The 26014-nt window shown below is 43.8% G+C and overlaps 1 protein-coding gene across 2 annotated transcripts; it reads right to left on the reverse strand.

Moving 5' to 3' along the window:
• Positions 1-8138: 8138 nt before the first annotated feature.
• LOC149304778 (protein BTG3-like) lies at positions 8139-25711 on the reverse strand. 2 transcript variants are annotated; one of them, XM_089478939.1, is made up of 5 exons: positions 25645-25711; positions 13976-14172; positions 11557-11694; positions 10724-10934; positions 8139-9954 (listed from the first exon to the last, which is right to left on the reverse strand). In XM_089478939.1, the coding sequence occupies exons 2-5, from the start codon at positions 14170-14172 to the stop codon at positions 9769-9771; spliced, it is 732 nt and encodes a 243-aa protein (XP_089335065.1). In that variant the 5' UTR covers positions 25645-25711; the 3' UTR covers positions 8139-9768. The 2 variants fall into 2 exon arrangements, with proteins under 2 accessions (XP_089335065.1, XP_089335064.1); XM_089478938.1 differs by lacking the exon at positions 25645-25711 and adding an exon at positions 19450-19471.
• Positions 25712-26014: the final 303 nt, after the last annotated feature.

A 26014-nucleotide genomic window follows, 5' to 3' on the forward strand; every position in this document is an offset into this window, starting at 1 on the left:
CAAGGGAAAGGGTTCTTCGTAAGGATTGCTTAATTCATGACTTTCGTGGTGTCTTCCAGATTTACTGCAAATGAACAACATCTTCCTTCAGCCACTAAGCAATTCGTTTCTCTAAACTCCTGTCCAGAAAGGTTTGGCCTGGAGTCTTCTTTGAATTCCAGATATCGTTGTTCCCATCAGGTTTACCACTTTAGAAAACAAAAATAGACTCTCAACTGTCCAGATTTGTCAAGTACAGTGCCAGTTTACTCCTTTGCTATCCCACTTTTTCTCCTTCTTTTAAAATGTCCCAGTTTCTCTCTTTCCTCCCAGTTTAGTTCTCGGCTTACTTCAGTTGCTGCAAAGTAAGTTCAAAGTACAGAGGTACTTTGCACTCAGTTAACTCAGGCAGAGAAATGGGCAGAAATAGCCTTTCCTCATAGTTAGTTGTCTGTGACAAGTTAAACTCCCCATTCATAACAAAGTTATATTTCTAAACTGATGCAATGTGAAATGATATTCAAGTGCGGGGGCAATGAAGGAAATTCCCTAGTTACTTTTACAGGTTACTTTTATGGGCATTTTAGCAGTATTTCAGTGGAATTTTTCAGGTTTTCAATGCACCAGTAACTCTTATTAATCAATGTTACCAATGGGTAACATCATTTCCAACTTGGAATGTATTATCTTTTAAAAAGCAGCTTTCCAAGATAATTAATCCTGGTACTGCTAAAGGAATAAAATAGGCTCTATAAGAGGGTTTCTTCTTGGCAATTCTCCTAAAGAGTACCTATTCAGGTTAAGACAAAAGAAAGAAAGAAAGCCCATGTTAGCATCTGGACTTGTTCCAAGCACCATTCATAGCAGGTATAACATTTATAGATGTTATACTTGCTACCTCTTAGAGATAGCAACCTTAGTATACTTGTACTCAATAGTATTTGTTATGCTGCATCTCTCTCTCTCTCTCTCTCTCTCTCTCTCTCTCTAAAAGTTTAGGCATAGCATCATGTCCTGTTTCTTGGTCTTATCCATGTCCTTTTTCTTACTGCATCTGTTAATCTACAACTAGGTGTACCCTAGTCAGAATATTCTGGGCTTCTCTCAGAGTAATCGGGGCCTGAATTCCCCCTGGATTCACCCCTTATCTGCTCTCTTTTTCTGCAAGGTGTTGGTTCTTGCAGTGAACAACAGGCAGCTGCCATTCTATACAGACTCTTTTCATCTCCCAAGACTGCTGCTGAGATCAAAATAAGGTGCCCACCTATGCCAGTGATGACGAACCTATGGCACGTGTGCCAAAGGTGGCACTCAGAGCCCTCTCTGTGGGCATATGTGCCCCAGCACAGAGTTTGGCAGAGTTTGTTACTAGAAAGCCAGAGAGACATGGCACTTTGCAATTAATAAGTGGGTTTTGGGTTGCAGTTTGGGCACTCGGCCTCTAAAAGGTTCACCATTACTGACCTATGCTATCCATGTTGAACACCTTGTTCTGACCTCAGAGCAACTCATGCCCACAGGGGCGGCACCAGTCAACTTTAGTGCATGCATAGAGTAAATGTGACCAAGTGCAAAATAAATGAAACAGGTATGGAGAAAGCTTTGCTACATTTCTCTTTCCTGCCCAGGGCTTCTATGGCTTTATAACGGCAAAGATTCAACAGGTTCTCCTTTCTTGAGCTTAGCTATGCAGAGAAGGCAAAAGGTTCCAATACTAGGATATCTGCCCAACATGCCCAGGTGCCCTGTTAAGGAGGAAAGGGGTGGGGAGGGAATTAAGGTAAGGCTCATTTTGGGAAAGTTGGCAAAGACGTTCCTTCATGGCCTCTGGCCCCAAAAGAAAACAAATCTGTTGCTAATCCTTTTAGAAGCTTACCTCATTTGGCTAAACCGCAAATCAGGGACTCAATGTTAGGAATGTAGCATCTCGGCCTTTAACTCCTGGTCTCCTTGACAGGCAGTGCCAGCACCAGATTCTTTGGAGAATCTTGCCATCTTTTCTGTCATTGTGTTGTCAATAACTTTCCCCTTTTGTTTCTCCATTTACTACCACATTTCCTCCAACACTGTCCCAATTTGGCAGGGACAGTCCCAGTTCATCCCCTGTTGTCCCACTTTTTCAGCTGCTTTTCGGATGTCCAGGTTTCTCTCTCCTCCTCCCACTTTCCCCCTTCATTCTAGCTTACTTCAGTTGCTGCAAATTAAGTTTAAAATGGAAACGTAGTTTGAACTCAGCTCATTCGGGGCGCATCTGCACTGCAGAAATCACGCAGTTTAACTGCCGTGACTGAAATCTATGGAAATCTGGGGTATGTAGTTTTGTGAGATATTTAGCCTCCCGATCAGAGAGCATTGGTGCACCACCAAACTACAAATCACAGAATTTCATAGCATTGAACCATGGGAGTTAAAAGTGGTGTCAAATTGACTTATATCTCCAGTGCAGACTGGACCTTCGTCATGTGTTTCTCTGCAAACCTAACAGCAGCTTCATTAGATCTCCTTTCAGTCATGAGGTTCCAGGATGCAACAAGTTTCTGACCCAAGTGGTGTCTTCTTGCAAGATTTTAATAATAATAATAATAATAATATAATATGTTTTATTTATAGACCGCTATTCCGCGATGATCATAGCGGTGTACAGTAAAATCGTTAATACAATAAAAATACAGTTAAAGGAGGGAGAAGTCTCATCCTTCAGGCAGTCCCTGATGTTGCTGGTCTGCCTGCTGGCTCCCTCTGAGGATAAATATAGGACCCACATTGGATGACTGGTCCCAAGTCATGAATTTCAAGACTCAGAGGGAGCCAGAAACTCATTTTTCCCAAGTCCCAATCTAACACCTGGGTTTATTCCTCTGCTGATGCCAATTTTGGGATTAGCTCTCCAATCCATGGATGGGGAGTGGATCTGTGGGGGCAAGCAGGAAGTACAAGAAGGCAGGCAAATCTGGAAAACAATGATTTTTAAGGGCTCCAAGGTCAATTACAAAACCAGAGAATTAAAAGGGCCGATTAATTCAGGAAGCCCTGTGAAAATCTCTTGAAGAATTTTAATAGGCGGCCTGAAAAAGAAATCTTAATAGTTAAGATTGTTACCGCACACATCTCCTGCCAAGAGGGCCCCTATGTTGTTGTTGCTGTTGTTGTTTTAATAGCTGCCCAGCCTGCAAATATATCTATTGGGTGAAACCTTTCTTTGCAATTTACTTTCCTGCCATGCTGTTTGTTGTCGGGAATTAAGGCCAATTTAGAAAAGCTGGTCATTGTTTTTTTGCATATATAGTAATAAAGCAAAGGTAGGAATCTTGCAGCCTTCTGGATGCTGTTACATTGCAATTCTTAGCACTTTTCATCATTGCCTATGCTCTTAAGGGCAGCGGGATGTAGTCCAACATCTGAAGGCCTGCATGATATAAGGGACATCATTTTACTACACTGTTGTATATAATGACATTTGAGCATCCATGGTTTTTTGTATTGTGGGGGGGTGCTTAGAAATAAACCCCAGAAGATACCAGGGGCATTTCAACTGTATTTCAATTTCTTGACCTGCTTACATTTTGTAAATGACATCTTTGCCCTCATCCAAACTCCAGCGAAAGATTTTCTAACTGAGGCTGCTGTCAAAGCAGTGATGGGAAAATTATACCCTTCCACGTATTTTAGGATTGAAACTCTCATCATCCTTTGCTTTTAGCTACGCTGGTTAGAGCTGATGGGTTCAGAGCAGAGCTTGGAAAAGTTACTTTTTGGACTACAACTCCCAGAGTCCCCCAGTGAGTATGTAGTATCAGACTGAGACTGAGAGCGGTAGAGACATTATGTTGGCTGGTGTTTTAGAAGCTGAAGGCCAAAAAGGTAATTTTCCCAAGCTTTAGAGGGGTATAAGCATCAGTATTTCTGCAGTAGCTGATAATCTTCAAGTCAGTTCCCAGGCAAGACAAGACTGGCTCAATCAGTATAACTTTATTTCATTACATAACCAGTGCAGATGTCCAAGAACTCAATAAACTCCACTTGACCAGGCATGGTCCACAATGAACTCTCCTATCTTCTCCCTATCAGTCACTTCAGATGCCATCTGGTCTGATGGTGCTCTGACTCTGGACTACTGAAAATTGCCAACTTTTCAACTACTAAAATCTTGAACTGCCAGCATCAGTGTGAGAACCTTGTCTTAGCACCCCAGAAATTAAAAACCTGGGCCAAAGATCCTACAACACAGTCTACATTTTGTGACTTTATGAACCCAGAGCTACAATTTAGGTCTCACTAACAAGGACCCAGTCTACACGGACCAAATAAAATGCCCCCCAATTCACTAAGCAGGCAGTCCAGATGACATACAGCCCAAATCCTAAGTCTGGTGTGAATAGTCTGAACAACACCCAGCCAGTTCAGCACCATAGCCTTGCTATATCCTTGCGTATAACAGACAAAAAATACTGTTTGCTCTGGATCTTCTCAGACGCTCCAGAGTCCTCTGTTGCAATGCCAGGCAGCTGTTCACCTGGATGGATGCCCCACTGTGCCACCTGGTACAGCTGCAGTGGCAGTGAGTCATTCATTCTGAACATTCACTCTGAACTCCCATATTCTGGGAGTTGTACTCCATCAATGCTGGGCGCCTTGTTCTGACCTCAGAGCAAGTGAATGCCTGCCATGACGGATGGCCCAGTGGGCATACAATGGCATATGAACAGCCACCCAGCAGGGTCCCAGGTAATGGGTAGAGATCAGGGCAGCTCTGGGACCAAATTAGTCTGGGCTGCTCCTGGAGTTTTCTGGCCAGTGCAGCCACCACCAAAGTTTCACAATGGAAATTTGTTAGCAAATTGCAAAAATGTGCATTGGGCACTTCTGATGTGCATCAAGTGCTCCCATTGTGGCTCTGGCACTTTCTAGCCAGTGCTCTGATGTGCATCAGAGAATGCTCCAATGCACGTCAATGCCAATTATGCCTTGGGCTGTGGCACATCAAGTCTCTCCACTGGCTACCATTGTGCAACAGACACCGCCGTAACATCACGGCAACCCCTGGATGAATATAGATATTGTGAAATGACTCGATTCTGTTTTCTGCACACATTCAGCCATTTGCAAAGATTGAAGTCCCAAGCAGAATGTCAACCTTGATCTTTAATGTATCTAAACATCAAGGGGCTGTTATCAAGGTACAGTAACAGCAGTGGGTTAAAAAGCTGGCAACCTTGCTTCTTTGCCAACCATTCATTGTCTTCCTCGTTGTTTTTACTGCTCAAAAGCCTAACTTTTCTAAAACCCATGAATACCAACTGTTAGATCTATCAACACTTATGACTCTAGATATACTACAACTTTCCCCCCCCACACACTCCGTTAGATAAGGGTGCAATTCAGATATAAAATTGCCGAGTTTGCTTCCAAGTTCTGCAAAGCAACCCGAAACCCTGTTCACAAGTGGAGATAAACATTATCATCTGTTAACAACTGCATTCTTAGGCAGGGCTGAAGGCAGGCAGCTGGGGGGTTGTCAGCTGCACTCACATTAGGATGACATTTCCTTCACTATGAAGAAAAAGTTGCACAATCTGGCAGGGTTATGCGCTAGACAAGTCTAAAGTAAAGAGGATGCTGATTACGTTATGGGTCTTGTTCATGGAAACACATTATCCAGCTTGTTAAACCAGCCTTCATCCTTCCAAATACTGATGGACTATAGCACCCATTGTAATGAGCTGGGCTTCTGCCACTAGGCAGTTGGCTTTCGGAGTCCTTCTTGGTATCTTGGTGGGAAATTAACATCTGTCCAATGCATACCTTCCAACATTTCACAGATGAACACTGAGACCCGTATTTCCAAGCAGCATGACAATGTGGTCACGTTGGCAAAAGTTTCAGCGAGAGAGAAAATACGCTTGGAGAGGTTGCAGAAGGTTGCGTTTTGCCTGAGTCTACTGAGAAGGGCAAGATTTCTCCTGAGCTGAGTCTGCGGCAGTTGAAATAAACTGAGGATAAAAGGGCAGCATGAGAGAGAAATTGGGACATTTTAAAAGCAGTTTAAAAAAGCGAGACTACAGAAGATTGCTCAAGCCTGTCCTTGCAGTCAACAGCGGAGAGAAGGGAGAGTGGAATCTTGTCATGAGATTCTGACATGGGTATCCCAAAACATTGTCCATTTGATATAGGGACCAAGATACTGATCTCTTTCCTGTTACACAGATTATACTTGAACAAAATATGAGCTAAATCCTCAATTTCTCGGCCTCCACAGATACAGATTCGCTCATTGTAAGGAATACCATTGAATCTTCCATATCTTACCATGGTGTCAAGCTGGTCAAATCTAGCTCTAGTAAATGCCTCCCTCGGGTATTTTGGCATTTGTATTTTTAGATAATTTGCTCTTTGAAAAGAGTGTTTAAATTGGCTCAGCCATTTTAAATTACCTACATTGCTAAGGGAGGCTATATCTTTTGGGGCTTCAATATCCAAGATTGTCTGTCTCGCACCCTTTTTTGCTTGGTCATTCACTGCGCATGAACCAGGAAGACCATAGCTCTTTATGAAGTTCGTTTTTTGCATGAACCAAGAGGACTGAAGATTGGATTGCGACTTTTCTAAGAGACATAGGTGCTTTACAGGCTGCCCAAAAGGGCGGTCTGAAAAGCTCCTTCATTTGCTGCATGGAGGAGCCTCAGCGGCCAAACTGTGCGGCTCCTCCACACAGCAAATAGAAGCTGCAAAATGGCGCACTTGCAGTGTCATTACCGCCGTGTGACGTGCGGATGCTAGGCGTCCGTGACATCAAAATGGCGCCGCCCGTATAGAACGGGCGCCATCATTTTGTACGCTCCAAGCTCATACTAGGGTTAGGGGCATCTGGAAAGGACGCACTTTCTAACCCTAGTACGTGCTCGGCACGTATTTTCGGCGCGTGTGTAACGCACCATAGTCTTGGTAATCTATCAGGCTCCGTTTCATTGATTGTACCCCAGTAAACACTCTGATTTTGGCTTGCGAATGGATGGAATAGATTTCTAATTCAGCTCTAACAGCAGCCGCAGATGTCCTTTTATACTTCTCAGATGCTGAGACTGTGCTAGTTCCACTGCTGCATATAAGAAGGAAAACAGACCAGAAGCTCCTGATAGAAGTCCAGGTCAATAGCTCTCTCTGGTGGCCTTTAGAATAACTGCAACCAGAATGTGAAGTCCAAGACTTTCAAGGTTGGCATCCATAGTTTCTTGTTTTTTGGGGACTATGTGGCCATGTTCTAGCAAAGTTTATTCCTGATAGAGGATGGACACAAGTGATCGTCCCAATGCTGTTGAATGACAAGCCCCATTATGCCAGTCATGTGAGAGATGTAGTTCAATAATGTGGAGGACCACCCATTAGCCATCTCCTGCTTTATATTATAAGGAGTGCTGACTTTTTGTTGAGCATGTGCAAAGCCAAGGATAGGATGGGAAAGTGAACCATTATCAGTATGGAGTGCTTCCAAGTGGTTTCCACCCCATGGCTACCTAAGGTGAACTTATCGTAGGGTTTCCTCAGCAAGATTCATACAGGGAAGTTGGCTATTGTTTTCCTCTCAGGCTGAGAGAGCATGACTTGCCCAAGGACACCTAATGGATTTCCATGGCTGAGCAGGGTTCGAACCCCAGTCTCCTGGAGCTCTAGTCCAACATTCAATACTCAGCACTGGCTTTCTGGGAAGCGAAATACAAGATGCAAAGCACAACAGGAATTGGTGTAACATGAGTTTAAAGCTAGCCACGTACTAGAAGTCTGCTGTCAGGGATAAGCAATGGCAGATGGTGTGTGTGTGTGTTAGAGAGAGTGTGTGTGTCACCTGTTGACTTATAGCAACCCCATGAATTTCATAGTTTTTCTAGGCAAGAAATACTCAAGAGATAGTTTTGCTTTGGTATTCCTTTGTGGTCTCCCATGCAACTACTAACCCGGGTAGACCCTGCTTAGCTTCTGAGATCAGATGGTATCTGGTGCTTTTTGGCCCTTTTTGGCTAACTAGAACATTCATCCGCCTCAGCCAGCATGGTAATGGGCAAATTGGGTGGGAATGATGGGAGTTATAGTCCAACTTAGCTGAAGGGAAAACCAGAACATTTTGGTACATACAGAATCAATTCAACAGTCATTTTCTTGCATTAGGTGGTCTTTTTTATTAAAGGGTTTTTTTTCATAGAAAAAGGATTGTTAAAAAACCAACAACAGGCAAAATACATTGTATCAATGGTGCATAAAAACAAGCTGTAGATAAAACATTCATATAATTATGCTCATCCTATAAATTAAAAAAATCCCGCTGTTATTTACAGGGCATATATTAACCAACATTTATATAGACAATAATACTTTGCCCAACAAGTACTTCCAGTCAAGGTCTAAAAATCCTTCAATATATAATAATTAAACTCTTCTTCATTCTTTACAGTAACATTACTTGAGGTAGGTAAGTATTATTTGTACAGACATATGTTATCCCTAGAGCACACTGTACAGGCCTAAAAAGTGTTATTGGGTATAACATTTGACACTCTTCTTTTCCATTTTATGTTTCTAAGCCCTTAATCTAGCCTAAATCTTTTGTTAGTCCCAACGAGAGAAGACATGTTGAATCAATGGAACATAATAAACTGGCTCAACCAACTCTCCTCCTTTGATGCAATAGGTCTACTCAAGTTAGGAGTAACAAATGGATTCAGGCCAGTGCTGGGAACTGTGTGTCTCCAGATGTTGCAGAACAGCCACTTCCAGAAGCCTTTATAACTAATGGCGAGGAATGCTGGGACTTGCAACATCTGGAGAGCCACAAAATTCCGACCTGTATTTAAGCCAAAAGGTGGAAGCAGAGGCACTGTGCCTGGCAAAATTGCAGAAGCGAGTACCGAGGGATAAGAGCAAGGGTGGTTTAACTTCAACAGCAAGAAAAGTGGGCAAAGCAGGACAGACTGTACAAAAATAGATCACATCCAAAGGTACAATTTATACAGAGGGTCCATACCACTCCCTCCCCTCTTTGGTAGCAGCAGGACTGACAGGTTTTTTAAAGTGCAGCATACATACACATAAACACAGAGACATCCTTCACCAGTTTCCCAGCTTCACAGAAGCAACCCGTACCCTGGAAAAACTGAAACCCAGCAAAGTGGAGGCCGTGCGTAGTTTTACCCTCTAAACGTCATTCCTGTCCCAGGCGGTTAAAGTTAAGTCCCTTCTTTGGCTCAAACCTAGGGGCGATACTCCCTTGCCCTCTCTGGAAAAGAATCCACATCCTATTCCCCACATCCAATTTCTCTGCCGCTTCCCTTCAAGACGGCTATCCAGGCCTCTGGTTCTCGGTGCACACTCAAGTGCTACAAAAAACAGACAATCAGAATGCTACAGTCGTTCAGCACCATAGAAACAAAAGTGACACCCTCAAGAGGGCAAGACTAAGAAACCAGCTATCTAGGATTCTCCCCATTAGAGGAAAATTTCTAGCATACCTTCCCTGAGGGAATATGATAAAAGTAACACAGTATGGCCCATGTATCTGCAAGGGATGTCCCCAGAATTATCACGGGTGGATAATGGCAAACCTTATGTTTCTGGTGGATGTTGACAACAGAATTGCATTGAGGGATGCATTTAAGTGAAACTGTGGTCACAGGCCCTGCTGATACGGGGGTCGTACTGTAGTCCCATTGTCAGTGGAAACAATGTCCAACTTCAGGCCTGTCATGAAAAAGAGCTGGGCAAGGCTTAGGGACCGACGGCTTTGCCCAGCCACTCAGTCCTTCAGGGTTTGGATGCCCGCTGGGTGAGGCGCTTCACCAGGTTGGGGTTGGGTTTCCGGGGCACAGGCTTTTTCAAATTGAAGCCGGGATAGTAAAAGGCTACAGGTTGGTACGCTGGGAGGTAGCTGACAACGTTTTGATGGCCTGGAACCCACAATGGTGACGGAGTGTAGAAATACTGGGTAACCTTGGGGAAAGAAAAAGGGGAAAAAGAGACAGAGGTTAAACCAGGGATTGATTCCCCTAATAGAGAACAATGTCATATCAGCAAGCTAACTATTACACACACACCCCACTGCTGCCACAATGAACATGCTATGCCATAGCCACTTGGCCACTAAGTGCATATTAAGCACCTATAATGAAAGACAATGTGTTTGTTAGACAAATCTTGGTGAAAACAGAAGAAACCCAGTTGTAGGGAGGTTTTTGGCAGGCTGAATTTCATGAGATGTGAGCATAGTTGTACACCGTGACATGTTGCAAATGTTACCAATTTGGCAGTTTACACCACTGGATTGTCCCATCAGTTAATGAACAACCACAGATTCATAAATAGTGCTAAGATACTGTACTATGGTAGCATACACACCCCTCACCCCCATTCCAGTTTGTGACCAGGATAGGGAGTCCCTTCTGTCTGATCTGAAAGCTCTAGCACAGAAAAGGACCTCAGATTTGCTCCATCATGCACAGCTTTTCCTCAACTTGCTTGATGGTTTTATTTTGTAACAAGTAACTGAATGAAATGACCCCGGCAAACAACTGCCCTACTATTTTTTACTGTGAGAGCTGCTAAGACAGAAGAGTAGATGGCCTCTCCATCTTTGGAGATCATTAAAGAGGTTGGATGGACAATGGTTAGGAATGGTGTACATAAGTATTCCTGCATGCCAGGGGGGTTGGATTAGATGGCCCTTGTGGTTCCTTCCAACTCCATGGTTCTATTATTCTACCTGTTTGTTGTTGTTTTGCCCAGGCTGGTATTTGCTCACAGCTCCTGAATTTGCTAATAGCTTGGCCTTCCCCTCATCTTCTGAAGAGAATTCCGATGTGGGAGACTCAGAATGGTAGTCTGATGTCTCCATCTCAGGTGTTGTTTTGCCACTGCTGCTACTGCTCTCTTCTTCTTCCTTCACTGTGAAATGCTGGGAGCTCTCACTGAGTCTGAGTAGAGAGAGGGAAGATGAAGGTTAGACATGCAGGGAGGGTTCTCACCTAGGAATTATAATGCTTCATGCAAAACAGGCATTCAGCAGGCATGGCTTTTAACATAGAACAGTGGAATTTAATTTAAATGCCCGTTTTCCTATGCAGTCCTTCTCAAAATGGCAGGGAATGCTGGGAAATCACTTCCTATCACCATTTTGAGAGGGACTGCAGAGGAAAACAGAGGGATGACAACAAGGATCAACCTTAAAGGGTTACAAACTTTCATAGGTGACAAATTAAAACTAATAATGCGGTACAGAAGAGCTCAAATCCTATCCAGCCGCCCCATTTAGGTATGTTTTGACACACTTCCACTTTCACTTTGCAGAGTTTTGCATCAGACCTGCATGAGGCTACAAATGGAAGTCCCCATGTAATGAGCACTCCTTAGTTTAGGGGTTTGCAGCCAATTCCACATAATCCAAAAACAAAAAGTGCAAACTTTAATCCACCAACTGAGTACGGCTGCAACCCTTATATACTTGCACTGAGTATAATGGGGCTTATGAATAGACATGCAGAGGACTGCATAGTGCCCTCTGGAAGGCACTATGGACATATTTCAAAATGCCCTTACCTGCAGCAGACATCTCCAGGGTCAATCCAGAGTGTGAATTCCCGGGGTAATTTTAATTCTGAATATTCCAAACCACTCTCTTTGCAAGCTTTTAAGAGTGATTCGTCTACAGGGGAATTCCTATTTATACGGATACACCTGGTAGAAGACAGCAGAGGGAGAAACTTGAGTTTAGAACAAGAAGCATCCCATGTGCAAATGGAAATGAAAATCACACCCCAGCCATTGAAGTGTTCAATTTTATTCATTCAATTCAGCCTTCTCTAGCCTGGTACCTTCCAGAACAAATGCTATCATGCTTGTATATCCGGCACATTTGGAATCTGGAAGGTACGACATGTTGGCAGACAGGTTTAGTGTACTGCTGAGAGATTCTGGGAGTTGCAGTCCAAAAATGAATTTTCCCAAACTCTGGAAGAAGGTTTACAGGTGGCCACCTGAAGCTATGCAAAGGGAGACTCCAGTTTTTTTAAGTTGTATCTACATGCAAGATTCCAGCGCTAGATCCCAGCTTGTTTCTCACAAATGAAGATTGCAAGTCTGCAGTTTTAATCTCTCTGCTCTCTCTACGCAGTCACTTGGTGATAACATTTACATGACTGATGTGGAAACAAGCAGGTCTGGGTATGTGCGCGCTATACTCCCAAGTACAGTTTGTGCATAACAATATGGTTTTATAGGACAAGAACTCTAAAGTAACAGTCTGTGGTACAATAAATGCCAGCCTGTGCTTTGCAACAAAACTTCCTTGCAGGTGATCCACACAGGTGGAGCACCACCAGGTATGCAAACCGCGGTTCTTCTAGCTACACAAATAGTCTTGAGAGACACAATGAAGTTATTTCACAGCTCGCTCTGCAAACAAACAACTCTATAAAAAGCCATTAGATCATTGCCACACACTATAACCTGACAAACAGCTAGAGGACATAGGTGGTTAGAAAATCTGGGATTTTACCACTGTGTAACTTTTGCCACAAGATGCCAACTCCACAAAATGGGCAGGAGACCAATACAAGGTTAAATACAAATCTAGACACCACATTTGCTCACAACCTCTTGGGATTCTCCCACATTATTAGTAGTTGGAGCACTGGATAAGACTCTGGAGACCAGGGTTCGATTTCCCACTTGGCCGTGGAAATGCACTTGGTGACTTTGGCAGTCCCAGAAAACCCTGCGATGGCTTCACCTCAGGGTCGCCATAGGTTAAAATGTCTCAAAGGCACACCACAACACCACCTTTTTATATGCAAACCCTCAATGTTTCTTCCATTGGTAGGCTCTTGGATGTTTCTGATCAAGAGCAAACTGACTTCCTTCTCGTTCAACACACATTTTATCATCTTCACAGCTGCTCCATCTGCAGTCACTGCAGACCTCATTTCCTTGACACTAAATACAACATGTAGTTTGGTGAACGTTTTTCCAGATTAAGACTGTCTCCTCTGCTACAAGTGAGTTCACAGATTACTGTGTTTGTCTTCTTTTTTGGTATTCTGAATTTGCAAGCGCAACCTAGTAGTGACCTTCAGGTGAGCCAAGAAACCCAGCTCACTCACTCAGACTCAACTAGAGGAGAGATCTGTTTGCAAATCTAGCATGCTGAAGTAACAAACAATGTAGGAAACTACATTTTACATAGGCTGGATCTGCACTGCACAAATAATGCAGTTTGACTCCTCTTTAGCTTCCATGCCTCAATGCTGTGGAATCCTGGTACTTGTAGTTGGTTGTGGCACCAGAGCTTTCTGACAGAGAAGGCTACATATTTCACAAAACTACAAATCCCATTAGTATTGAGCCATGGCAGTTAAAAGCTTATTTATGCAGTGCAGATACAGCCCCAGTCAAATCATTAAGCATTTAAGTCAGTAATGTCACCTTTAGAGTTTGGAAAAGTTAGTATTTTGGACTACAGCTCCTAGAATCCCTTAGCCATTGGCTATGGACTGGCATTGTATCTCCATGATTTCAGACAGGGCATTCCTATCCCAACTGGAGATAACAAGGAATTGAAACTAGGATATCATGCATGCAACATATGCACCCTTTCAGAGTGCGATGAGCATGTGCAGAGAGCTTTTCAACAACAAAAACAAAAGTGTAGGCGGCCAATCTCATTAGCTCAAACATTTGTTTAATGCTCAAAAGTAAAGTCTCAGTTTTTACAGACCTTGTGCTGAAAAAACACACAATTGCCAAATAAAAGGACAGCCCCAAGCATATGCTGGGACAACTTCTAGCGCTCCAGATGCTGTTGGACTGCACACCTCATCACTCCTTGCCACTGTTATCCTGGAAAGGCTGATGGGCATTGCAGCCAAACAACATCCAGAAGGCCACACAAATCCCCAGCTGAATAAACCCTTCTCTCCCATACTAAAAGAAAACATAGCCCCAAATCTTGGTTACTTACCTGTAGGCCTGTCCTTTCATAGGCTTCTCTGGGTACCAATGGCCAGTGTAACGCTGGCACAAAATGGCAATTAGGTGCTCACCAAACTTCTCCACCCGCTCTTTGTCCACTTTCCCATTCCGAGTCTTCACTATCCGACAGAGAAATCGGACTGCCTTCCCTATGTCGTCTTTCATGGCTGATTGTTGATTGTCCATCTGGGGAAGGAACAGGAATTCTACTCAGTGGTGGCACAGCAGAGAAGGCCAAGAAATGCTGCACAGGAGCCAGAGTATTTTTCCCCATACCCCAAGCCCCTAATCTTTTATGCCAGGACTCTATCAGGCCCTATGGGTCTGGGACACAAACCCAGGAGGTTTCCCATTAAGCCCAAGGAAGCCGTTTGTCTTCAGGTTGCAACACCATCTAGTGACTCGGTACTACTGAGAAGTGACTCACTCAGCAAAGGGGAAAGGAGATTGCAGCCTGGTTACATCAGGGCTCCGGAAACTGGGTCACAACAATGGCTTCACATGTTTACCCTACAACACCTGCCAGGCCAAAGCAAGCAGCTTGGTGGCTGCAGAAGTGGGAGGAATCTAAAGGACACCCACACCAGCCTCCTTATCCCTGGCAGTCCCACAATGATCAATCTGAGCTAGCTGTCCTGCGATGGGACACCAGCACCAGGGAGCAGTCTATGACAAACATTCCCAGACACAGGGATGTAGCTATAAGGGGTGGGAAACAAGGATTCTGCCCCACCACCATGAAAACATCATTCAGTCCCCAAATTTCTAGCATTACAGTAAATTTTTTCACTCCCTACAATGCCAGAAATTTAGGAACCGAAGGAAAGTTTCAGGGGAGGCAAGCAAAAAGAACTAACTGAGAACTAGGAAAGAGATTGCTTATCTTGAAGAGTGGGATGCTCAAGGACAATCTGTTGTTGTTGCCAAAGCAGAGTCTATTGAGAGCTGCTGTTTTTGAAACTGTAGTTGTGGGTGGCTGAAGTTATAAATGATATGACTATTCATGTTAACTCAGAGAGACATGGAGAGCATCTCTAGAAGAATTGCTATGAGCTGTTCGTTGGATCAAGGAGCCCAGAAATATCCATTAAGGGGAACGGATTATGCTTTGTTGGAAAAGGAAATGTATACCAATGGTGCTTCTAAGCAAGATCAAGGGGAAGAAATTGTGGACAATCAACCTGAAAAATGCAGGTTTTTGAGATGGAGGATGATGGGACTGACAGTTGTGAGAAGGACACTAGAAAATTCACTACTGAGATAAAAGTCAATGCTGGATGAAGCTAGACAAACTTATGGCAAGCAATGTTTTCAATGGAAAGAGAGACTAAATGCTTAAGATTAAAGAGACAGCCTATGTCTTACAGAGTTACAGGTTTTATGATGTTAACTGTAAAGGGATCACTTTAAAAACATATTCAGGTAAAAAGACACATTTGTAAGAAATTTAAAGGTTTTAAGTGTTTAAAGTCAGCATTGTGTTGTAGGTTTAGATCGTAACAGAATAAAGCAATTTTGGCATAAGAGGATTGGAGACTAATATCATTAGATTTAGATGAAATGGAGGGATGATTTAATTTGGGGGGTGTTAATATAAGGGAAGTAACACTGTATATCACTTATGAACATCGAGAAAGTTGAAAACAAAATGGTTTCTTTTCCCTTTTGCACTATAGTACTATATTTCTTACTTCAATCCTTTCTTTTTATTTCTATGCATACTGTTTTAATGCCGTTAGAATCTTTAATAAAATTATTTAAAAATTTACAGAATACAAAAGTTAAATTTAAAAAAGAATTAAAAAAATTAAAACTAGATACATAGATCAGACACACATCCACACCAGCACAACAATTAGCAGGATCCTTTTTACATCCCAGCTTTCCCTGCAAACCCTGGGCAGACAGAATCTGTTGCTGTTGTGTGCCTCCAAGCCATATCATAGAATGGGCATCGTTGCAATCAGCTATCAGCACATAATGGCACATACTCGAGTGGCACTCCTTTGCATTTTGATTTAAACCGGTCAACCCCACCACAGAAACCCACCAGCAACTTAACCTGTCCAGGAGTTCATGTCTCAGGATCAGAGTGCCCTTAGATTTCCAGCCATAGCTTAGAGATATGTTTATATGCTTATGGTAGTTTGGCAATGGACACGAGATGTGCTATTATGGGGTTAGGATGGTATCAGTGCTCACATTCTTTGTTGTAGTTAATAAGCAGATGTGTTGGGAGGAAAGGCTGCTTAGAGAGCTCCAAGGCCACTCTCATGGAAACGGCTGGTATGGAGTTGGGGTGACTCTGGGTGAATGTGGGTGTCAGCTCACTTGCTCATGTCTGAATTGCTATGCAATGAATAGTGTGAAAGGGCCCCTGATGTCACACACAGCACAGTTGCAGGGATGGAAAAAGGTGACCCTCGGGTCACATAGCACCAGGTGACTCACACAAGCCAAGGTGCATGCTATCCAACAAGGCTGCTAACCAATCGGTCCTTGGGACCTGTAGGAGTCAACATTCCTGACCAGTTTCACCAGTGAGTCAGAAAGCAAGCAACACTCAGTCAAAAGGGCCCTTTGAAAAGGGAGGGTGATTGTGCATGGCGCTGTTATCAATTCACATAATGGCTCTTGATTCTTGCAAGATACCCCAGGAATGGGGTCAACAATATTTGACTAGTACAGAAAAAAAATCTTGCTAGTTATCTTGCCTTAGTCTTTCTTGGAAATATTACTTTTTGGTTACAACTTCCAGAATCCTGCAGCAAGGAAACCATCTTTATTGTTGTTGTTAACTACCCTGGAGTTGTTGCTGATGAGACATCTCCAAGATCAGCTTGTCCTCCATTGTTTTGCCCAACTCCTGCAAACTCATGAACTCTTTAATTTCTAGGGGAGCAGTATTTGAGAACCACTGTACTACGTCCATCTTCCTCAACCTGGTTCTCTCCAGTGTCAGAGCTCAGAAAGATTACTTCTGGGATCACGGCTCCAAGAATTTCCCATCTAACCCAGACCATACTGGCTGGGAGCTTCTAAAAGCTGTAATCCAACAGGTTCAGAGGGCAAGGGCTGAGGGCAGAGTAACCCAAACTAGCAACTGCAAGCTTATTCCTTATTCCATCATCATCATCATCATCATCATCATCTTATTCCACATAATATTTCCCTTATTCCACGTAATATTCAGTACCATACCAGGGGCCTTTTTCACACAACACAAGTATAGTACTATGTTTTCACTTCCACTGCCATGGCTGCATCTTATGGAATTCTGGATGTTTGTAGTTTGGAGAGGTACTAGAGCTCTTTGGCTGCAATTTTGAAACACCACTCCCTACAATGCAAATTTCAGTAATCCATAGGATGTAGTTATAGGTTTAAAGATATATCTGTGTTAGTCGGTAGAATCAGCATGCAAAGGGATCTTGCAGCACCTTTGAGACTAACTGAAAGAAAGGAGTTGGCAGCATGAGCTTTTGTAGACCTAGTCAACCTCCTCAGTTGCATTTGACTAAATGCATCTGAGGAAGTAGAGTTATGTCTAGGAAAGCTCATGCTGCCAACTTCAAAAGTGCTACAAGATCTATGTACATAGGATGTAGTTGTTGCTGTCAAAAGTGGCATCGTAGGGCTATAACTGTGTTGCGTCCTCAGACGTCTTGATCTAACGTTTGGCGGGCAAATGTAAGCACCCCTCTCCCCGCAAACATCCAAGAGCCAGGAAGAAAAGCTATTGCTCACCTAGTCCTCATACACACCCTAGTCAAGGATACAAGACCTGTACACTCATGCTGTTCTATGGACAAATGCTGCTCCCCTCCCAGCACAATGAATGGCCTGACCAACTTCCTGGAACAGCTTGTCTCAACCGACTATCTGTCAGTTATGGGACATGGAAGTACACAGTGAGAGGGTTGCAAAACTTTGCAAAACAGAGATTAAGCATGGAAAGGGGGGGGAGGCAAAACAAAATGAGAAAGGGGGTGTGTCTGAGTGTTCCCAGGCGCCAGGTTTGCATATCTTACATCAGCCCAGACCCACACGCCTGTGTGCACGTCTGTTTATACACATACAACCATCCTGACCTCTCACACAAGGCCGTTACAAGCTACGTAAGAGATTTATGGCTTGTTGTTGCCGACAGTTTGGTCCCTCCCTGATCTCCAGAACCAGAAAGACATGAATGCTACCAGGCATGATAAAAGTTTTGTTATTGCTCCGACTCTGGGCTAACCCCACCTGACTTTCCCATAACTCATGGCATGCATTGTTTTCAGCTTAGGCAACTAAGCTGGATCAATAAGTAGAGAGGTCTTGGAACACCTTTGAGACTAAATGAAAAAATAGTTGACAGCATGAGCTTTTGTAGACTAAAGTCTACTTCCTCAGGTGCATATGCATTTGAGGAAGTAGACTTTCGTCTACAAAAGCTCATGCTGTCAACTGCTTTCTTTCAGTTGGTCTCAAAGGTGCTACAAGATCCCTCTGCATACTGATTCTACATACTAACACGGCTACATCTTTGAAAGCTGGATCAAGGCTGCCTTTCGGCTCCCATACAGTGGCCAACCACCTTGGGAAGTCCACAAAAGACATGAACATGGTGGCACCCTCAATAACAAACCCACTCTGAACAAATCACAAGGTGATGGTGGTGGTTTGCATCAACATTGTACAAACAATGCAATCTGACACCACTTTACAGCAAGTGTTGTATCTCACTGGTTGTCCTTTGCTCCCTCTGGTAGATCCTGAGTTGCAAAGAACTTAGTGAGACCCTGCAGTCATATTTGTATGCTCAGCAATTCACACCAAGGCTCATGCAGTTGGCAATCTTCTTCCACAATCCCACTGAAGACTATCCATATAAATTTCTATTTAAAAGGTAACTTGAGGGTCACTGTTGAGAAAATACAGGTAGGACATAAAGATTGATAAATTCCATGAGTCCAAACTAAAATCCAGATTTGGGGACAGCCTGAGATCAAAGCAAGAAAACCATGACTACAGCCATGGAATCTATTTCTTCCAAACTGGCAAAAGGCCATAAAGAATTTGCACAATCCGTTGGCTCTTCCATGGCATACAAACAATTCCAAGCACCTTTTGATACAAACAAAACATGCTTGCCAAGTGGCCGACCAGACAAACGTGGAACAGACGTGGAATCACGAGTTGCAAAGCCTCCTCCAGGCTCCTTTTAACCCATTAAGAACAGGTGAGAGCATGGGACAAACTCAAAAACAGATCACCTTGGGCACCTGAACTGGTTTAAAAATTCTATGGCTCCCTTCAAGTGTGTCCGCACTACACTTTTATACAAAGTATAAAAAGCCGGCTAACAATCGTACAATCAGAACAAACATACAAACTTCTTTTAAAAAGCTTCAGTTCTAAAAGCTAGGCAGAACAAAAAGTCTTTATGACAAAGAGGTAAGCATACAGAAGTAAACATACAGTCATGAGGACGGCATACAGCTTTTGGTCAAGCGGAAAAGGTTCTATCCTCCACTTGTGCTGCATTAATCTGCTGCCTTGATGGACTGGTACATAGCAAATAATAGTGCCCTCTCAAGTTCTTATCTCCCTACAAAACCACCTGAATTTCCCAAATGTTACACTCTGTAAGAATTACTGGGGAGTTTCCCATTTCCCTTTCATTTTCAGGTGTTCTCAGTACTTCTCCAGTCCAACCAGACCCATCTAAAGCATAACATCTTTTTATCGACTCCCAGGAAACTCCCTGGCTCCTTGCCGTACACTGGAAGAGGGAAAGTGCCACCCAACAACCCATGCCAATGCATTTCCATGGCTATGCAGCAGAAAGGAATATACCCAGATGATGCCCATGAGCCAAAGCATACCTTCACTAAAGAAACTGGCTGCAGGGCAATCCAGAGCATAGCAAATGAGACCCAGATTCTGGGAGTTGTGATCCAAAATGCGAATGCCCCGGAGGTGCCATTGCCAAGGGAGAACACAACAGTATGGGAGGTGACCCAGTGTGAACCCAAGTCTACCCAGACTGGATTGTGATGTGACTCAACCATGGCTAATTCTGCAAAGGAGGAACAAGCTTTAAGAAATCAAACCCACAGTCGCATTCTTGGTCTAGGATCAACCAAGGCACAAAGGCCTGAAGACGCATAACAGCAAGTAGTATAAAATTACCTTCAGGCTATGTGTATAAGGTGTATATGAAACATAAAGGCGTTTCATGTTTAAACTCGGGTCCCGTCTCCAAGATCTTTCATTATGTATGTACGAATATTCCCAAATCCCAAACACTTGTGGTCCAAAGTGTTTCGGATAAGAGAGGCTACAGAGGCCAAATGTTCTGACTCAGTATAAGCCATTTGTGGGCCACCATGGGGCACAGTGCAGTGATTCCCAAACTCTGGCTGTCCAGGTGTTTCGGACTTTAGCTCCCAGAATCCCCAAGTATTGGTCAAGATGGCTGAGGCTTCTGGGAACTAACGTCCAAAACTGCTGGAGGACCAGAGTTTGGGAATCACTGGCATAGAGGTTTGAATGTCGGACTACCACTCTGGAGACCAGGGCTCGGTTCCCGGTTTGGCCACGAAATTAACTGGGTGACCGTGGGCAAGTCACACTCTCTCAGCCTCAGAGCAAAGCTCCTCTGGACAAACCTTGCCAAGAAAACCCCAGGGTAGGCAAAGGTCATCATAAGTCAGAAATGACTTGAAGGCAAACAACACACACACAGAAGGCAACTAGAACCCAAAACATAGCCAGGAAAAGCAAGGGAGGAGACAGAGAGAGGGGGAAACCCCACTGTTGGCTTAATAATAGAGTAGCTACTATAGAGGGGGAGTGTCAAGGAGGAGACAAACTCTCCCACCCCTAGATCACCCTCAGGAGCTGATAAAAGGCCCAGGTTGTGCAATGGTGCATGTTATGTGTGAGTTTCATCAGCCTTTGGGAAGTCCATGAACATCAAAAGGGAAGAGGGAATACACAGTGGAAGGAAACCAGAGATGGTCAGGCAGAAACAGAGTGACCAGATATCACAACTGCAAAGGAAGACAAGGGGATGCAAAATGTAGGGCATTCAAGAACAGAGGACATGCCCACACTAAATCTCAAAACACTCATACAGTGGTCCCTCCACATTCATTGGAATTAGGGGTGAAGGACTTACAATGAATGGGGAAAAACTGCAAATAAAACCCCCCACTATTTCTATTTTAACCTAAGAGAACACCTCTTTAGGAATCTCCAGTGCATCTCTATGGCCAACATCTGCCAGACGTTGATCATAGAGTCATGCTGGAGGACCTACAAATGCCTAGAGAAGTGTTTTCTCTAGGAACTCCTAGGTTCTCCAGCACAACTCTATGGTCCACTTCTGGCAGAGCTGCGCTGGAGTGGACCTAGAAATTCCCAGAGACAACATATTAATCAAAACCACAATAATCAAATGCATAAAAGTCAAAGCATGCAAATGTAAATTAGGAATGCTCAGAATGGAGGACATTTTGCAATCCCTCCTGGACAGAAGGTTGAAGTGGAGGACATGTCCAGGAAAAGGACATCTGGGCAGAGAGCACAGGTAAGGTGCCAAGGGGATTGTGATGCTATGCCAAAGATGGGTAGTTAGAACAAACTCCAAAAGGCAAATACTAGAGAAAGGAAGAGTCTCTGGCTGCATACACACTGCAGAAATAATCCAGTTTGATACCATTTCAGTTGCCACAGATTCATCCTGTGCAACTCTGGGAATTATGAGTTCTGACAGAGAAAGCTAACTCACAAAACTATAATTTCCAAGATTCCATAGTATTGAGCCACACCAGTTAAAGCAGTGTCAAACTGGATTATTTCTGCAGCGTGGATACAGCCTCCCAAAGACAACACAGGCATGAAATAATGTGGCATTTTAAAGACCAGTAATACCTTTACCACACTAAGGGTGCATCCACACTGCAAGAATAATGTAGGTTGACACCACTTTAAGTGCTACAGCACTATCCTATGAAATCCTGGGGTTTGTAGTTTTACAAGGTCTTTAGCCTTGTCTGTCAAAGGATGCTGGGTGCCTCACAAAACTAAAAAACCCAGATGGCAAAGGATGGAGTCATCGCACTTAAAGTGGTGTTAAGCTGCATTATTTCTATAGTGTAGATGCACCTTTAAGCACTGTACCTACTTTACCTGGGAGTAAGCCACACTGAACTCAAGGGCGTTACTTCCAAGTAGACCCAAACAGGCTTGAAGGGCACTAGAGGGCATCCCCTCACTTCCAAACACACACTGAGTAATAGATTGGCTTTCGTTTTGACCTGAGCTGCATCCACACTGCAGAGATAATCCAGTTTGACACCACTTTAGCTGCCATGGCTCCATGCTATGGAATCATGGCATTTCTAACTTGTTGATGCACCAGAGCTCAGTGACAGAGAAGGCTAAATGTTTCACATGACTCCCATTCCCAGAATTCCACAGTATGGAGCCATGGCAGTTATAGTGGTGCCTAAACTGGATTAGTTCTGCAGTGCGAATGCAGCCAAAGTGTGTAGATCCAAAGTGCAATTGGAGGAAAGACAAAAAGAAGGAGAACTGATGTTTTTAATTGATTTTATTTTATTTATATATACTTTTCTACCTCTCATGGAGAAAATGATTTGAGAAAATGAAGAATGGGACTTGCAAGAAAGCCTTAGGGTTCTCTTTATGCATTGAGCAATTGGAGCATTTTGAGACCAGGGTTCAAATCCTGGCTCAGAGCCATGCAAACCCACTGCCCAAGTCACACTTTCTCAGCCTCAGAGGATGGCAAGGGTAAACCCCCTCTGAACAATCCTCCCAAGCCTTAAGGTTCTCCTTTTGCATTGAGCATTGGAGCATTTTGTGACCAAGGTTCAAATCCTGGCTCAGCCATGCAAACCCACTGCCCAAGTCACACTCTCTCAGCCTCAGAGGATGGCAAGTGTAAACACCCTCTGAACAATCCGCCTAAGCCTTAAGGTTCTCCTTTTGCATTGAGCATTGGAGCATTTTGAGACCAAGGTTCAAATCCTGGCTCAGCCATGCAAACCCACTGCCCAAGTCACACTCTCTCAGCCTCAGAGGATGGCAAGTGTAAACACCCTCTGAACAATCCGCCTAAGCCTTAAGGTTCTCCTTTTGCATTGAGCATTGGAGCATTTTGAGACCAAGGTTCAAATCCTGGCTCAGCCATGCAAACCCACTGCCCAAGTCACACTCTCTCAGCCTCAGAGGATGGCAAGTGTAAACACCCTCTGAACAATCCTCCCAAGCCTTAAGGTTCTCCTTTTGCATTGAGCATTGGAGCATTTTGAGACCAGGGTTCAAATCCTGGCTCAGCCATGCAAACCCACTGCCCAAGTCACACTCTCTCAGCCTCAGAGGATGGCAAGGCAAACACCCTCTGAAGAAATGTGCCAAGTTGGAAATTACTTGGAGGCACACAAGAACAACAACAACACTATGAGAAGGCAGGCACCAAGTCCTCTAAAAAGGTAAAATCAGTGGGACAACTTGGCTTCTCTTATTCTGGGGACATCCCTTGCTAATAACAATACTAACAATACCAACAATACCAACAAAAAACAACAATACTAACAACAACAACAGTGACCATTATTATTACTACTACTCAGGGCTATGGCTTCTTTGAATCAGTTTATTGCATTAACTTTGCTTCTCTTATTTCAGGGACATCCCATGATGATGATAATGATAATATTGTTATTACTACTACTCCAAGGACAGCCCTTGCTAATAATAACAACACCAGCAATGCAATGCCAATAATAATAACAACAGCAGCAATACAATACCAGCAAAACCAACAACAGCCATTATTACTACTACTATTAAAGACTGGCTTCTTTACTGAATCAGTTTATTGCAGTCGCTTTTCTCTTACTTCAGGGACATTCCATGATTATGATAATGGTATTAATAACGATAATAATAACTATATTGTTATTACTACTACTACTGGGACACCCCTTGCTAATAATAACAATACCAGCAATGCAATACCAACAACAGCAACAACACTAACAACCATTATTACTACTCCTATTTAGGGCTATGGCTTCCTTGATTTGAATCAGTTTATTCCAATAACTTTGCTTATTGCTGGTTCCTTGCTACTAACAACAATCCCTTGCTAACAGCAATAACAACAATGCTATCAACAACAACAAATATTAGGGTCATGGCTTCCTTGACTGAACTTATTACAATAACTTTACTTCTCTTAATCCAAGGACATCCCTTGATGATGATGATGATGATAACAACAACAATAACAAACTACTAACACTACTACTACTACTACTACTACTACTATTCTTGTGGCTTTCTTGATTGAATCAGTTTCTTACAAGGAGCCCTTGGAGTTTGGTTCCAGGACCCCCCCCCCCCAATGGATACCAAAATCCAAGGATGCTCAAGTCCCATTGAACACAATGGCAGAGGAAAAGAGCCTCCTTTATATAAGAGCTTTACTTTTGGGAATGCATACACTTTTAAAAAACCATTGTTAAGCCCTGGGTGCTTGAATCTGAGGATTAAAACAACAACAACCGTGGATACGGAGGTCTGGCATGTATAATTATTACTACTTTGCTTCAATCCAGAAAACCTCAGCTTTGCAAGACCTGAGCAGCCCAAGTGAGGAGACTGGGCAGATTGGAAAGCATTCCCCAGAGAATGAAACAATGATTATAATGCCAACATAAGGAACACCATAAAAATAATAACAACAATGCACATCCTGGGACTAGAGAAAGGGAGGGATTCCCCCTTGGAAGTCAACACAAACATAATAATAGTAAGTCAGTGTCACATAATAACAATAGTAATAATGGGTCAGGGTGGAATGGTGGTTTGAGTGCTGGACTAGGACTTTGGAGACCCAGGTTCGAATCCTGGCTAAGCCATGAAACCCACACTCTCAGCCTCAGAGGAAAGCCATGGCAAGCCCTCTCTGAACCAACCTGGCCAAAGAAAACCCCAGGAAAGGTTAACCAGGAGGACCCTAACCAAGCCACACTCTCTCAGCCCCAGAGGAAAGCAATGGCAAGCCATCTCTGAACCAACGTTGCCAAAGAAAGCTCTAGGAAATGTTAGCAGGGGGACCTTAGCCAAGTCACACTCTCTCAGCCCCAGAGGAAAGCAATGGCAAGCCATCTCTGAACCAACGCTGCCAAAGAAAGCTCTAGGAAATGTTAGCAGGGGGACCTTAGCCAAGTCACACTCTCTCAGCCCCAGAGGAAAGCAATGGCAAGCCATCTCTGAACCAACGTTGCCAAAGAAAGCTCTAGGAAATGTTAGCAGGGGGACCTTAGCCAAGTCACACTCTCTCAGCCCCAGAGGAAAGCAATGGCAAGCCATCTCTGAACCAACGCTGCCAAAGAAAGCTCTAGGAAATGTTAGCAGGGGGACCTTAGCCAAGTCACACTCTCTCAGCCCCAGAGGAAAGCAATGGCAAGCCATCTCTGAACCAACGTTGCCAAAGAAAGCTCTAGGAAATGTTAGCAGGGGGACCTTAGCCAAGTCACACTCTCTCAGCCCCAGAGGAAAGCCATAGCAATCCCTCTCTGAACCAGGATAGGGTTTCCCAAGACACACACAGATGATGAGGATGAGGATTACCTGTCCTTCCAAGCAAAGCCCTGCTGCCACGAGGTCTCAGCTTCCCGACCGATCCTCCAGCGGCGCGTGTCTCCTCTCTGAGTGCCTCTGACTCATATGGGGCGGGAAAGAAGGCGGGGATCCCTCCTCCTCCTCCCCCTTTTACGTCATCCACCATAAAAGGAGTTCCTGGAGGCGTGGGAACTTCCAGAGCAATTGCAAGAGCTGAGTGGCCTGCAGCGGGGAGGACGGCAGGGGGCGCTGTTGCTAAGCCCCAAAGGGAGCAGGCAGACTCACACGGGACACTTCTGTATCTGGATGCAAAGTATACTTTACAACCCCCATGTCCTCTTTTTCCAGGACGTGTCCTCCATTTTAAGCCTGGGAGGAA

The sequence above is a fragment of the Sceloporus occidentalis genome, unplaced genomic scaffold, assembly GCF_023333645.1.
Source record: "Sceloporus occidentalis isolate IW3139 unplaced genomic scaffold, rSceOcc1.0.p SCAF_13, whole genome shotgun sequence".
In the NCBI taxonomy this organism is placed as follows: domain Eukaryota; kingdom Metazoa; phylum Chordata; class Lepidosauria; order Squamata; family Phrynosomatidae; genus Sceloporus; species Sceloporus occidentalis.

Coding starts and splice junctions, on each gene's coding strand:
- LOC149304778 (XM_089478938.1), bottom strand. Junction 10,935..11,556: donor CCTGGAGATGTCTGCTGCAG/GTAAGGGCATTT, acceptor CTCTCTACTCAG/ACTCAGTGAGAGCTCCCAGC. Junction 9,955..10,723: donor GGCAAAACAACAACAAACAG/GTAGAATAATAG, acceptor TCTTTCCCCAAG/GTTACCCAGTATTTCTACAC.